General features: G+C 42.3%; 1 protein-coding gene across 2 annotated transcripts in view; it reads right to left on the bottom strand.

The window, feature by feature from the left end:
- MTCL1 (microtubule crosslinking factor 1) overlaps positions 1–15,902 on the bottom strand; it is a 148,305-nt gene extending 132,403 nt beyond the window's left edge. Inside the window, exons 1-3 of one of the 2 annotated variants that reach the window (XM_060244000.1) lie at positions 15,753–15,902; positions 2,608–2,832; positions 459–617 (exon numbers count right to left, since the gene is read on the bottom strand). In XM_060244000.1, coding sequence (XP_060099983.1) covers positions 459–617; positions 2,608–2,805 — 357 coding nt within the window. In that variant the 5' untranslated portion in view covers positions 2,806–2,832; positions 15,753–15,902. The remainder of the gene's footprint in view (positions 1–458; positions 618–2,607; positions 2,833–15,752) is intronic. The other variant, XM_060243999.1, reaches the window with a different exon arrangement.
- Between the last annotated feature and the right edge of the window lie 265 nt (positions 15,903–16,167).

The raw sequence follows: 16,167 nt of genomic DNA, 5'->3' as shown, positions 1-16,167 counted from the left end.
AGAACTCTCGGATGTATGCCATCCGGACCCGGTGACTTATTAGTTTTTAATTTGTCTATTAGTTGTAGGACCTCCTCTTTTGTCACCTCAATCTGACTCAGGTCTTTCAACACCCCTTCCAAAATTAGTGGTTCTGGGGCGGGCAAAAAGTTCTCATCTTCCACAATGAAGACAGAGGCAAAAAATGCATTCAGCTTCTCAGCCATTTCCCTATCCTCCTTCAGTAATCCTTTTACCCCATGGTCATCCAAGGGCCCCACTGCCTCCCTGGCTGGTTTCCTACAAGACATCTTCAACATACAGAAGTGCTCATCCAGATCCAACCCATGTTTACAAACTGAGCTTTTCAGTGCCAGTTATTCTAACTAGCAGAATGAGGCATATTAATGAGCACTATTTTAAATTCCTTCCAGAATTTCTTTTCTAAGCATTTCTCATTAGTTACTCAGTTATCTTACCTCTTTCGTTCTATCGAGCTCATTCTGCAGTGCTTGCTTAGATATTTCCACCTCAATAATTTGCTGACGAAGAAGTTCATTCTCATCTTCTGCTTTAACGCGCTTTTCTTCCATGTTCTCCAATTCATGGTGCAGCCTGACAGATACATCTTTGGCTACCTATTCAAAACAGTACACACACACAGTGTCAACAATGACAGTCCACTTCACAGCAGGGGAAATGCAGAGATGGTGAGAACTAGGATGACCACGGGACACAACAAATGACAAGAAGGAAAGGACCCTAGCTGTCAAGAAAACTCTGCTTCCTTAAAGGTGAGGAAACGGTGAGAGTTCCAAGAAGCTACTGAAACCTCCTCAAAGAAATAAGGAAAGACAGGCTGGAAAGACACAAGAGGAAGAAGCCTTCCAAGTATCTGTACCTTGCCCTTAGGAAGGAACCCTTACATGAGGCACGGGAAGTATAACCTAGCCCCAATTAACTGAGATCTGTAGTTTCCCTGTATATAGGACACAGCACTGACAGAAAGCTCACCCACCTTTTGGTGAAACCAGGATGCCCCTGCTAGGTTATCTCAAGGCAGAGATGGCTGGTACTAGTGGGAGCCCCCATGAGAGACCTGGGCCTGAAAAACAAGCTCCCTCGCCAATGGGAGCGTCTGTGGGTCCTAGCACAGCCACCCGAGGACATACCACACAGTGACTCTGTTTAGACAATGAGGACTGTGACTTCAATATATTTTAAATCATCTCCTTGCTTCCTTATAGAAAACACAGAGACTTAGTTTAAAGGAAGAGAAAGATTCTTATCAGAATCCTCCTGGGACTGTACCATGTCAGAATACTGATGATGAAATGCTCTACCACATGAAAAACTCGTGACTGGTAAAAAGCTAGCATATAAGGAAAAGCCTACACATCTTCCTCACATACTAACTTTCCACAGAATGTGATTCCCTCCACCTGCATTCCAGAGTGGTTTGGTCTCCTTTCTAAGCCCTGAACCGACTATGGGGTAAGAAAGACTAGTTCTTCAGAATAAACTCTGCTCCATCTTTATCTGAGAGCAGTGCTGCTTTTTATGACCAATAAAAGCTTCTGTTAGCCTTGGAATCTGTCTGTGCCAGACTTCTGTCACAGGCGCTTTTTTCTCCACAAATATTTATACATATTTGCAAAGTTCACAGGAGTATATTAGTTACACATAGCTATATTCAGAGAATCCTTCCCCTTGGCTGCAGCATATTTTCTTGTCTAACAACCACCAAGAAAACTCCAAGGTTTGCAGAAAAATCCAGAAAGATGAAACAAAAAGGCTGAGAGGATTTTTGTTTAAATCACCCAAACTTTAACTTTCAAGGGGACAAGGTATGAGATCTTTCAGTGCTACATCACAAGACGTCAGCTTCCATTTTGAAGATTGCACAGCAACCCCATAAACAAGAGACAACAGAAGAAATGGTGGGGAGACACTGCTGCCAGGCAGCAAGGAGGGGGAGGAGCTGCCAACATACAGTTCTGTAATTGTAGAAAATTTGGGGAAAGAAGGAGGTTGCAAGCAGGATGACAGAAGTGCTGCTGTTGAGTGAGCCAGGTAGGCACAGCAAGGTAAGGCAGTGACCGTAAAGGCTGCAGGTAAAGGATGCAGTGGTGGAAAGGGCAAAAATAGGCTGCCAACTCCGAGTGGGAAAATTTCTGGAGATTTGGGGGTGAATCATGAGGAGAGTGGTGGTTTTGTCCATTGCAGGGAGGGGATAGAACTCAGCTGGGATGTGATGCCATAGAGTCTACACTCCAGAAGTTACCATTTTCTCCAGGGGTTCAATCTCTGTAGAACAGAGATCAGTTGAAACTCCAGAACTCCAGCCCCCACCTGAAGGCTGGGAAATCTATATGTGAGGTGCCACTGCCAGGCTAGGCAGGCCAATGGGAGGGGAGGAGGCCAGACTACAGTAAGTCAGCAACTGTAGTGGCAGCTGGGAAGGAAATATGAGATAGTGGGGTGGGGGGCTCAGGAGAAGCAGGGACCAGCATAGGGTGAGGTGTCCCTCCCTACAAGTTTTTCATGGGTGCCCACTTATGGAATTCTATGATCATGCACAGGCTTCCACTGCAGCTTGGTGGCTGTTAACATAAATGCTTCACCCACCTTTAGATCTTGCTCTAAGCTTCTAATGAGCTCCCCATCCACTTGACCCGTTTGTGCAACTTTCAAGCTTTTCTGTTCTGCTTTCCTGAGACGATACTGCAAAATGCGACAGTTCTTGTTTGCACGATCCAGCTCTCGCCGAAGTTCCTGAAGCTGATAAACATCTTCTTCAAGGTAGCTGTCCCGCATCTCTTCCATTTCAGCCCGGAGTTCATCCAGCTCATCCTGCCAAAAAACCAAAACACTATTAAATACCCAGCTGTTGATCATGTAATATATGCACAAAGAATCCACCATGCATTGTTGCATGGTCTCTCTTTACTGTGAATGGAGTCTAGGAGAAATGGTCCACTGAAATGACCTTGCAACCAAGGTAAAATAGTTGATACTAATTATAAACTAGAAATTTCAGAAATCACTGGAATGGCAATATTTTATCCCTTACTATCAATATACACAGCCACATATATACAGTGATTGCTGTGTTCATTTCAATTACAATAACTATAAACCAATCAAAATAAGGAAAAGTATCTCTTAGAAGTTCAGACACTGTAATTTGTTGCTTTCAGCATAGAACTAAAATATTTGATATTTTATACTACATTCTATCTCTAAGGACACCCTACAACATTAATCTTTTAATGTAAATATTACTAATCCAAAACAGAAAGATCTGTGTCAAAACTGACAGGAGTTCATACAGAGTTGTAACTCCCTCTCTATTCTAGCACCATATTTACTTGTACATACCCCAAAACAAAATAAGCAGGGGAAACAAAATCAAGCTGCAACTCTCTTTTTTATCTTCCAGGCTTCCAGCTCAAAACTATGCTAATTATGCTTTCTAAGAATAAGAATTCGGGTCTCAAGCTGTATTTTAGTTTATTCTATAAGACAATAAATTCAATTACTTCTACAGCAGAAAGACACTATAATTCTCTATTCTATATTCTGTGTATAACTGAATCTCAGGAACTAAACTTTTTTATATAAGGCTTCAGACTTGGTGCACAGGTGATTAACCTGCTGGATGGTGGCCTGAGGGATTACAACAACTCTATTATTAACCTAGTATTATGTTTAAAAAGAAAACCAGCAATGGAGAACAGAAATAAGAGCTGTTCTCTCATAAAAATTTCCAGCAGACTGCCATGTCTTCAGTTTTGCAGTTAACAAGCTTTCTAGATAAAGCAAAACATATTTTTAAAGCAGAAGCATCCAGCAGTTTAGATTACAGGGCTCTTTTTTTAAAAGTACAGAACAATATAAACATATATCAGTGAAATGGATAGGGATGTTCCTAAATTGCATATATTTTCCAGTCTGTAGACTAAATCACATATAAGAGGGGAAACACAGAGGCATTCCCCTCAAATATAAACAAATAAGCAGTGCTTGTAGAGAAAGAGTTAGGAAAGCTAAAGCTCAGTATGAGCTTAAGCTACCAAAATATGCTAAAAACAACAAAAAAGCATTCTTTTCTAATGTTCAAAGTAAGTAAAGGAGCAAGGACATGGTAAGCCCATTGCAGGGATAGGAAAGTGAAATTGCAACAGGTGATGAAGAGAGGGCAGAACTGCTCAATTCCTACTTTTCCTCAGTCTTCTCTTCTGAGGGAACCCGTGTTCAACATGGCAAAAACAAAACATATAATGAGGGTAGGGAGTTGCAACCTAGGATCAGCATAAGGGTAGTACATAAACACCAAGTTTCTATAAATGAAACCAAGTCCTCAGGGCAAGATGAACTGCATCCAAGGGTACTAAAGAACTTGCAGATGTAATTTCTGAGTCTCTGGCCATTATTTTTGAGAATTCTTGGAAAACAGGTGAGGTGCCAGAAGACTGGAGGCGGGCAAATGTTGTCCCCATCTTCAAGAATGGGGAAAAGGAGGATATGAGTGACTTCTGATCTGACAGCTTAATGTCTATACCTGGAAAAGTTTTAGAACAAATCATCAGTCAGTCAGTCCTTGAACATTTATAAAGGACAGTTGTGATTACTAAGAGCTAGCATGGGTTTCTCATGAACAAGTCATGTCAGACTAACCTTATCTCTTTTTTAAAGAATGTTACTACCTTGCTGGATCAGGGGAATGCTGTAGACATTGGTTATCTTGATTTCAGTAAGACTTCTGATAAGGTTCTGCATATTATACTTATTGACAAGTTGGTAAAATGTGGTTTGGATCCTGTTACTGTTAGGTGGATCTGTAACTGGTTGTCAGATCACATCCAAAGAGTGCTTGTGAATGGTTTCTCATCCTCTTGGAGAGGAGTGACAAATGGAGTGCCTCAAGGATCTGTCCTGGGACCTATTTTGTTCAACATCTTTATAAATTATTTGGATGAAGGAACAGAGGCAGTGCTTATTAATTCTGCAGATGATACTAAATTGGGAGGGCTTGCAAATACCATAGAAGACAGAGTCAGGATACAGGATACAGGACGGAGACAGTGCTGGTTGCTCTGGTGGATGACCTTCAGCAGCATCTGGACCGAGGCGGCTCGGTGGTACTGATGTTGTTAGACCTATCAGCAGCGTTCGATACAGTTGACCATCAGTTGCTGACTTGTCGTCTCGTCGACGTGGGGATTCAGGGGCTGGCTTTACAATGGCTTTCCTCGATGGTTGGGGACAAAGGGTGGCAATTGGGGGTGAACTGTCCCGGAGGCACACGCTTGATTGCGGGGTGCCTCAGGGGGCAGTGCTTTCCCCGATGTTGTTCAACATCTACATGCACCCCCTTGCTCAGATTGCCAGTAGGTATGGGATGGGTTGTCACCAATATGCTGATGACACCCAGCTCTATCTACTCACGGACGGCCTGACAGCCTGACTGTGACCCAGAAAATTTGGACTTGGCGTTACAAGCCGTGGCTAGATGGCTCAGGCTGAGTGGATTGAAACTAAACCCAGCGAAGACAGAGGTCCTTTGCTGGGGTCGATGTGGTCCGGGAAGGGAAATTCCCCTACCAGCCTTTGACAGTGTGCCACTGACAATGGCACACAGGGTCAAGAGCTTGGGGGTACTATTGGAGCCTGCCCTGACAATGAAGCCGTAAATAGCAGCCACTGCTAAGTCCGCATTCTTTCATCTTAGGCGGGCAAGGCAGCTGGCCCCTTTCCTGGAACATGATGGTCACGTCAAGGTTGGACTACTGTAATGCCCTCTACATGGGGCTGCCCCTGTGCCGAACCTGGAAGTTGCAGCTAGTGCAGAATGCCGCCGCCCGGCTGTTATTAGGGCTCCCCAGGTGGGAGCACATTCAGCCAGGGCTCCGGGGACTGCATTGGCTGCCAATAATATACCGGGTTCGGTACAAGGTGCTGGTTTTTACCTTTAAAGCCCTATATGGCCTAGGACCTGCCTACCTTAAGGATCGTCTCTCCCCACATGTTCCTCAGAGAGTGCTTAGATCTGGTTCTCAAAATCTACTAACAATCCCCAGGCCGAAGGAGACCCATCTGAAGTCAACCAGGGACAGGGCCTTTTCGATTACAGCCCTTGCTGGTGGAACCAGCTACTGGAAGAGGGAAGGGCCCTGTGGGACCTTGGGCAGTTTCGCAGGGCCTGTAAGACAGTCCTCTTCCAGTTGGCATGTAACTGACCGGTACCTGAAAAACCCCAAAGGAAGGTTGTAGGATAGCACATTGATAGATCATTTTCTTGTTTTAACTGCAGTAAACTATTTAATGTATTTTAATATTCATTAATCTTATTGTTAGAATTTTATGTTGTGACCGCCCTGAGCCGCCTTGTTGGGGAGGGCGGGATATAAATTGAATAAAATGAAATGAAAATACAGGATGATCTTGACAGGCTGGGAAACTGGGCTGAAACCAATAAAATTAATTTTAACAGGGACAAATGTAAAATTCTGCATTTAGGTAAGAAAAATCCAATGCATACTTATAGGATGGAGACAGCCTTGAAGGGAGGCCACACCACCTCTTTTGTCCATCCGGGTCCAGCAGCCCCAGTCTCCCACCCATTTAAAGACCCCTCATGGGGGTGGGGACAGGGGGGTGGGCAAAAGGGTGGCCTGGAATGGCAAAACCCCCAGTGCCACTCTGTCTCCCTGGTCCATGGAAAAGCTGTCTTCCACAAAACCGGTCCCTGGTGCCAAAAAGGGTGGGAACTGCTGGACTAGAGGACCCTGGGGGTCCCTTCCAACTCTATGATTCTAGGATTCAATTATTCTAAATAAAGAATAAATATAGCCTTTGGATTTTTCAAGCTGATTTTAATTAATAATGTTGCTGCTATTGATTGCTATGCAGAGCAACCACATGTGTGTGTGTGTAAAAAAGAAAAAAAGAGAGAGAGACAGGCAGGCAGGTTGAGAATGCTAAAGCTGGAATCAGTATTCACAGCAAAATGCACTTTGGAACTCAACCCCAACCCCTGAAGAAATCAGGAAACAAAACTTCCCCCAAAATCAGTGACAGGGAATACAACTTGTACTGAAAATATCCACAACACCACATTCATGTAAAAGGCAGACAAAAATCAGTCATATTATTTGCATTTTAAGCTTGACATAACTGAAAAAGAATGGCATAACTGAAAATTATGGGTTAACTGGACTGCGAGACAACTTTATTCAGAAATGTGCCACATGTGCAGAAAACTTCATTTAATCCTAAATTTCACATCCAACTCTGTTGAACTCTGGGCAGGAAGGTTCCCTTGTAAGACAAATCCTATCCCTAAAAAGAGGCACATTTATCTGTTTGACCAGGAACAGACAGCCCTGAGGCATATACTTTGAAACAACTATTAGTAGGTACAAAAATGGAATAGTATCTTTCTATCTCACTTTTTTGCGAATGTCATAATTTACAGCCTTGGGACCTTCCTTCTGAGCGGCATTAACTCTCTAATACATTCTCTGGTCTTTATGGACAATACATCTACAGTTCCAAACTTCTTATTCTCTGCTTGTCTGTGCCCCAAAGAAACTGAAGCCAGGAACTCTAACCCTCTACATTCCTTTTATCTACAGTTCTGGCTCCGCATTCTGGAAATCTGGAAGAATAATTTGTATATGTCTTCCAGTCATAAGACTAGTGGCAGGAAGTCTATTACCATAGTTTTTGTATGACAGTCAAGAAAGCGATGCTTGATAACCCCAGTTACAAGCCAATGAAACACCAATTTAATGCTAAATCAGTAGCAATTGATTTGGACTCCTATAATAACTCTAATGAAGACTTGTACACAGGAAAACTTTTAAACTTTGGCAGTAAGTACATGTGGTTGCTCAGCATCACTGCAAACAAACAGAAAGTGAAAATAGGTCACTTGTATTTATGTTCTTACGGCAGTAGAGTTCTAACTTTGGGGGACCTATGTTTGGAAATGCTGTCATTAACAACACTCCACTCACAAACATGCTTAATTGAGTGTGATATCTATGACACCAAGACCACCAAAAGATCTCACCCCAAGACACAAATTACAAAGCTTAGCCCATACAAACTGAAAGAAGAGTGATGGGAGTGACCATATCATACTAACGTGCTATATATATATAGCAGGAATGCACAGGAATATAGTTCTGGCTGGCTTTGCCAGGGCTGCAGCTCAAAAACGGGTCTCTGACAGAGGGAAGGCACTAGGCAGACACAGGCTCCCAGACCATGTGCTGTCTTCTCCGCCACCTCCAAACTCAACAGGCTTGCAAAGGGAGCAAGGAGCTGTCCACAAGCAATCCCTCCCAGGAGAAGCTGGGCCTGCTGCTGCCTGCTCTGCCACATGTTTTTTGAGGTGCAAAACAAGGTCTTTCATTGGGCTGTGTGAGAACACACATCTATGAAATGAAGCCGGTGGCACTGTACTGTTTTGCGTCAATACGTGAAAAGTAAACTACCAAACGGGAGTGTGGCCTAATATGCAAATTAGTTCCTGCTGGGCTTTTTTGGTAGAAAAATCCCAGCAGGAACTAATTTGCATATTAGGTCACATCTGCAATCAAGTATCCCCCGTTCCATACCTGGCTCCTACCGGCAACGGGAATATTCAGTTTTTAATCCTGTGGAAGAGCGCTTTTGCCGGTGGAGAGAGAGGTACTTTTTGATTATTATCTTTCCCATGTCCAGCTCAGTTCTTGGAAGTCCCCTGAACTCAGGGTTGGGAGGGGGGCACGGTAGAAGGAAAGCCTTGTTCCTCAAGATGAACTTTGCTTATGGTACTTCAAAAAAACCTTGAATGCCAAAGTTGGGCATTTTAAAACACTGTTAAAACAGTCTATTTTGCTGCAGAAGACACTTTTCATTTCTGCTACTCATATTACAGGTTTAGTCTAAAATCTGATGAACCAGAGAAGAACTTAAACAAACAAAAAAACACATGCAAATCATTCTAATGATTCTGCTCCGTTTGGAAAATCCTGGTTATTTGGCTTTTTTCTTTTCCATTTTTTTTGTTGTTGTCAAGTTACAGGCCAACTTATGGCCATTCTCAAAAGATAGACATCATATTATGATGAGTTCCAGCTACAAAGAGTGATTAGATATGTATTTGTTTATTCTGTAATGCTGTTTATATACAATGAAATACTCTGTAAAACTATGTATTTTAATATAAACAAGGAAGCAGGTTTATTACAGTGTCCATGTGTTTCCAAACTGTACAGTTTTAAACAGCTGGAGCAGTCATTTGTCCAGTGATAATTAATATGCTCTATTGAAAGCTACAGATGGAAATCACTGCTTGTTACACCATACAAACAATGTCCTCTAGTTTCCCTGGACAATGCAATGTTTCAGCAGAGCCACAGCTGTGGCTAATGAGACACATGGACCCATAGCCATTGTTCGCCAAAATCATCTTTCATTCTAGCAGCTGACTATTCCAGCATTTGCAAGTTGTACACATTATTTTTGATACCAAAGGTTAGATGAAATCTCTTCTTCATTAAGAGTAAAATAAGCACTCCCCCATAAACAATAAGCTTTGCTAGCCTCTGATGTATCTTTAAGATAAACAAACTAAAATCATCCTAGCCATTTGGTCATTCTTGTCTTGCAGAAATCCTAAAATATATACAATAAATAAATAATTGAAGTGGTTTTAGACAGGGTTATTCAATAGGGAGTTCTTGCCTAGATTTGGTTTTCATTGTGAATAAATTTTGAGTTGAGGCATCTCAGATTAACATCAGCTATGCAATCTGCACAGACATAGCACTGGAGAAAACTGTACTAGATAAATATGTTTTTCCACTACTCTGTTTTACAAAAAATATCTTTAGACCAGCATCTGGTATCACACTGAGGTCTGGAGTTGCCAATGGTCCAGTGCCAATGTTTATGCTTCCTTTAGCAAGATACCCTTTCCAGATGACAGGGTAGAGTGAATGCACATCAGGAGGAATGGAATTACACTCAACAGACTGCCTCCAAACTTGTGCAAATTCATTTGATGATATGCATAAAACAAAAACCACATGTAGATAACTACATCTGGAACCCTACTTTTCTATGGTTTCTGATTGTGTTGTAAGAATCCTGTATGCATACCCTTGTACACGTGTAATTTCTATGTATTCCATAAAGTGAACATAGGTAGGTTAGAGGAAGATCAGGATCATACACACATGCACATCCATTCTGGTCTGCTGACCCAATCATTTATCCTTCCCTGGCAATTCCTCATGGCCCCCAGTTTGCCATTCCTATCATGAAGCACTAGAAAACCCAGTTACCATTCCACCAGCATGCCTCTTACCCAAGATATTTTGCTACACAGCTGAGGGCTTGTTTTGTGGCAAAATGGCCCAACCAGGCACAGAAGTGTAGTTAGGAACAAAGCCTGTACTGGATACAGCAGGTGGCTGCCATTTTTGGAAACCTGAATGTGGGTCATATTAAATACAACATTTGTTCTCCATGTGTTTGCCCAAATCATGTCTAAAAACATGTGAATTAGGTCTTGTTTTTTCCCAATAAAAGATATGTTGGGATGAAAATTATCCTACCTTCCCAACAACCCTTCCTTATCTCACCACTCTCCCTCATTTGAAGCACTTGTCTCCCAGAAGAAAACAATGTAAAGTAATTGAATGCTGTGGTGTAAGGTGGGGTTCAGTTCAGCTCCCTATATCTGCAAATCCCAGCCCTAGTTAACACAGAGAACAAATATGGTTGTCTCCGTCAGAATGACTCCCAGGGATACAGTGCCGTGCCACCTCTATAAATAACCACCTCAGCTCCTATAATTGCTATTAAGAAGAATCTCCTCCCCACCCCTCAAAATTTACCTACATTCAAACAATTCTGGTCCCATTCTAATAACCCCCTTCTGTTCTCCAAACTCTGGGGGAACCAGCACATAAACTGAAGCTTCTGTTAATCTTATACCTGAAATATCATATTCATGACAACTCAAATGGTACAGTATCTGTGGTTGCCCCATCAGCTTACTTTCTCTTATTTATAGATCTTCTGAATGTGGCCTCACTCCTGTGCCAGAAGATGATACTGTAAATACAAATCCCTCTAAGTTCTAGCACATAAAAAACCAATAGCAATCTGAACAGTGAGGAGATCTGATAGATAGATGGAAATATCAACATAATATTATTTGAAACTAGGTTAGTACAAGTAACATTTTTTGTTGTGGCTATTCTTGCTTTTTTGGGCCTACTTAAAATATTTAATTATCAATGCGTTTTGTTATAGTTTCCCCACTCTAACATATATATGTTAAAATGTTTCCCACACATGGAGAGGGAGAAAGCTCCTTTTAACACAGCAAGCCAAAACAGAATGGTTTTCTACTTATTCTTATTGTTTGTTCTTCACTGCCATATTTTCTTCATATCAAAGCCACAAAACTAAATACTTTAGGAGGCAGAATCTTAGCCAAGCCAGAAGTCCTGCTATAGATTAGTTTTAATTCAGAACAGTCCTTAATTGCTGGGCAGCAGCATTCACTTCACATCATTCAGCATCTTTGTCTGCAGTCCATATTCTGCCGATTGCACAAAAGCAACAATGGGGGTAATCTCTGCACAGGGAGGTATTATTGCTCAACATGTAGTTTGCTACTTTGCAACAGGTCAAGGAATACTATTCAAGGAATACTAGTTTAATCTGATGAAATTTGAGAAAGAGATAAATGGAGAGAAAACTTTAAATGAGTTCTGTATCAGTAGTGGGGCGCATGGTCCTTGAGGAGTATGTGTCATATCTTCTGCACAACTCTAAGAACATTTACTGGTAGTAAATCCTATTTAACTGAGATTGACTTCCAAGTGAACATCAATAAACGAGTGAGCTGTGTATGAAAGTCTGTATGTATACATACAAATACAACTGAAACAGTTTTGTTTCTTCACATTAAACCTAAACATTTATTTGTAGCATACGTTACCATGCATTTCCAACACAAGAGACAGCACAGTGCAGTGACTAAATGGAGTCCTGAATTAAAGAAGCCCCCAGACTGAGCCTCATCTGTGGCATGAACTCACTAGGTGCCAGTAGACAAGTCTCTCAGTTCCCCCTCTACATTTTATCTGCAATATAATAATCTCAACCAACTTTAAATGGTTTATATCAAATGCTTGGAAACATTTGGAAATATACAAATTCTAAGAATTGAATTAAAATTGTCAAATTTCTGCCCATTAGTGCTGATAGCTCAGAGTGTGTGAAATTTCTTGCGCCACATACTCAGAATGTGGTGACAGCTCATTTGTCACATGATATGAAAGCTGTTTAATGGAAGTTTAAAGATCTGTTGTCTGCCTTGCCTTGGCTGAGAGCAGAATCATCATGCTTTCTATATCAGGACAGCTTTCAGGTACATAACCCATGAGGCATAAAGTTAAACATATTGGCAACCATAATATAATTAGGCACACAACTGCAATATTCACGTAAACCAATCTAGCATTTAATCTTCTCCCATCCTGTTTCTTATCCCTGAAGTTCTTCCCACATGCCTTTCCAAGGGCCTTCCCATACAAACTGGTTTTGTGCAATAAATGCACTTTTGGTCCCCATTTATTATTCACAATCACTGTGTCTTCACTGAAAACTAGAGATTATTTCAGTGTATTTTCCCACTCTGCCAGTGGCTCAAGCTACAATACTCAACTACAATATTCAGTGTCTGCAAAAATGCTATACATCTCGCCCAAATGCATTTGTTGCTTGTATAGTAGTTACCAATTAGAAATTGTTTGTGATAATCAAAGTGTGATGCTGCACAAACTCCCACTTCACATACCCACTCTATTTTATGACTCTTTTAAAATTCCCTATTTTAAATTATTACTATTGTTTAGACACTCCTCTATAGAGCAGCTGTCTTAGGAATAATCACCCAGCTTTAAAAAATAGTGAAAAGCGTAAAAAGTAAGGCTATACATGTGTATGAACACATAAACACATCAAGTATTTAAAGCTTTTGTGTTCTTCTAAAAAAAAAAAAATAACTGATCTGCACGCACCTAGCCTACTAAAAGGGGTGTATCTATATACATGCAAACATGAACAGCTATTCCCTCCACCCACAAGATATATCACACTACTACTACTGAAAACAAATGTAAATAAACACTGTGCAAAGATTCAAGTGCAGTTGCAGCCTATACCTTTAACCGGGGCTTTTTTTGTAGCAGGAACTCCTTTGCATATTAGGCCACACACCCCTGATGTAGCCAATCCCCCTGGAACTTACAGTAGGCCCTGTACTAAGAGCCCTGTAAGCTTTTGGAGGATTGGCTACATCAGAGGGGTGTGGCCTAATATGCAAAGTAGTTCCTGCTACAAAAAAAGTCCTGATAACTGTTCCTACTTTCTGGTAGGGTTCTTGTGCTTTCAACTGCTGCAGAAGTTTATCAATGGATGTTTTGCTTATAACTTAATTTCTGCCTGCCGCTCAGCATATTCAGAAAGACCTTTAGGTATTCATGTGTAATCTTTCTCCTGTCATGTTTCTCATGGACAAACAATAGTTTATATGCAATATATACAGAGCATTAGTACCAGGTGTCGAAACTTGCCTCCTTATTGTTCACAATAACTCACAGTACCTTTCATTATGATGTGTATATCATTTGTTTTTGCTACAGAAATTTAATAAAACTTGAGCTTACAGAGATGAGCAGAGGCTTTTATTCAACAGGAGCCACAAATCATAAGAGACAATTTAAATATTCCCCTGGTATCAAGCTTTCTTCCATCTTAAGAGACTTTTTAGTATGCTGTTGTTGTAACAGTTAAGCCTGTACAACTCAGGCTTCTGCAGAGAAATAAGGCACAAAAATGTATAATCTTATATGCCATGTTCACAGTGCTTTGTGGGAGTTCTTTGAACTACTTGGAGGTCAAACACCAACATATTTGTATTATGTGGTCACATCTCTTTAACAAGTTTTAATGAATCTGAATATAAAAATGTTAAAAAACATTCAGAAGCTATTTAGTCCCAAGTTTTGGTCACTTGAACTTAAGTTCCACTGAAGTCCGAACTGGATCTACACGCTTTTTAAGGGGGGGGGGGGCAAAATTCAAAAATGACACCCCCTTATGGGCCATTCTATCTTATGGTCCCATAGAATACAATGGACTCCATACCCAATTTGGTGCACCTCCCTCTGCTCCCCTCCTAGATCCAGCCCTGACTGAAGTTGACAAGGGCTTACTTCTAAATCGGATTTGGAACAAGGTCCACATTCCATGCAGAAATAAGAAACTTTTAAGAAACAGCCAAATTAAACTTATTTGAAAATTGTGTCAATATTTATTTATATCTGCAACACAAAAAACTTCCATAAAACACCAATATATAAAATTGCCTCTCACTAACCCCAACAAAACATTCAAAATTAATTATAAATTGTACTTTCACTGACACAGCGGTTCAGACTTTTATGCCATGCATTACTAAGTTTCTTCCCATCAACTTTCTACTAAAATAAACTCTTCAAAACTGTATTATTAGGACCATATTTTCTCAAACATTTAAGCCCAATTTTGACAATGTTTTAGAGGGAACTAGAGTTCATACTATTATGCAAACGGCCCACCAAAAGAATGTTTGAGGAGGCAGAGGATGTGTTGACCATATCTAATCCATCTTTCCACAATATCCAAGTATCAGCTGCTGTTTTCATCATTTTATTCTCATACCTGCAGAACCAAGCCTGGCATCTTCCCTCTCAACCCTTTGCTCGCACAAGTATTTTAATGTCTCCCTTTTGCAGAATTAAAGTGCTTACTTTCCACAGTATGAACTTGCATAACACATAAGTTTTGGGGAGGGACGGTGGCTCAGTGGTAGAGCATCTGCTTGGTAAGCAGAAGGTCCCACGTTCAATCCCTGGCATCTCCAACTGAAGGGGTCCAGGCAAATAGGCATGAAAAACCTCAGCTTGTGACCCTGGAGAGCCAGTCTGAGTAGACAATACTGACTTTGATGGACTGAGGGTCTGATTCAGTATAAGGCAGCTTCATATGTTCATAAGGAGGACCTTCGAAGAGATTTGCCTCCTGAATGTAAGAAACAGGAGTATGTTGTATTTCTCTTACTCCCAGAAAAGTGTTCTTAGGGCTCCACTGCAAAAACAAACAAGCAAAAATTCCTATTGAGAAAAATGAAATAGTTTTCTACAACTGTGTGAAGATTATTCTTGTCTACTTGTTTCTTTACTACAGACTTTCTGAGGCCACCGGCTCCTACTCTCTTTGCTCTGAAGAGATGGCGAGATGGACAAGTGTTCCGGGAGGGTGTGCATTACTTGCAACTACTTGCCTCCTGTAACTACAAGTAACTACTCGTATCGACACTTGGCATCTACCATCCTTCGCCGGTCTTCAACTGGCAAGAAACTTTCCAGTCCTCGCTCCAAGAAGCGGCAACGAACGCACGGTAAAAATGCAAAGGCAGCCACCTGTGCAAGCACCAGTGGAGCACAAACAAATCTCTGATGACTCCAGTAGCGCCACAACACTCTACAGGCCGAGCCCCACGGCTGAACAGGTGGAGGGAGGGAGGAGGCAGAAAAGCTCCCCCAGCTCCTCTCTGCAGTCTCGCAGTCGCAAGGGAGGCGCCGGCCCTCCCGCCGGCCCGCCAGCCGCCCTCAGGCCCAGCCGCCTCCCTCTCCCGCTTTCCCGCCCTTTACCTTGAGGTAATCGTTTTCGGAGCGCAGCTCTTCTATCTCCCTCAGCAGCTCCTCCTCGTCCACCAGCTGCCTCTCGCCGGCGGGATCCAGGGGGGCTTTGCCGCCCAGCCTCCCAGGCGGGGCACTTTTGGCGGGCGCTTTCTCCAGGGCTCTCGCCGAGGGCGCCTCGCTGCCTTGCGGCTGCTCTGCCCGAGTTGCCAGGGGAGCGGGCGGGGCAGGGGGCGCTGCGGCCGAGGAGGGCGAAGCATGCTGGGGGCCGCCGCCTGGCGCTGGCGGGGGAGGCGGCTCCCGCTCGCGGTCGCTGGAGCCGGTGCCCGACTCGGCGTCGCTGCTGGCGGCCTGGGCCAGTCGCTGCTCATCGGAAAGCGGCTCGGAGGGGCAGTCGGACAGGTCGGAGCTGCTGTCGGTGTGGCTG

This window comes from Heteronotia binoei, chromosome 7 (assembly GCF_032191835.1).
Source record: "Heteronotia binoei isolate CCM8104 ecotype False Entrance Well chromosome 7, APGP_CSIRO_Hbin_v1, whole genome shotgun sequence".
Lineage (NCBI taxonomy): Eukaryota > Metazoa > Chordata > Lepidosauria > Squamata > Gekkonidae > Heteronotia > Heteronotia binoei.
Note: the sequence above shows the minus strand (reverse complement) of the source record. Positions and strands in the feature narration are given on the sequence as shown.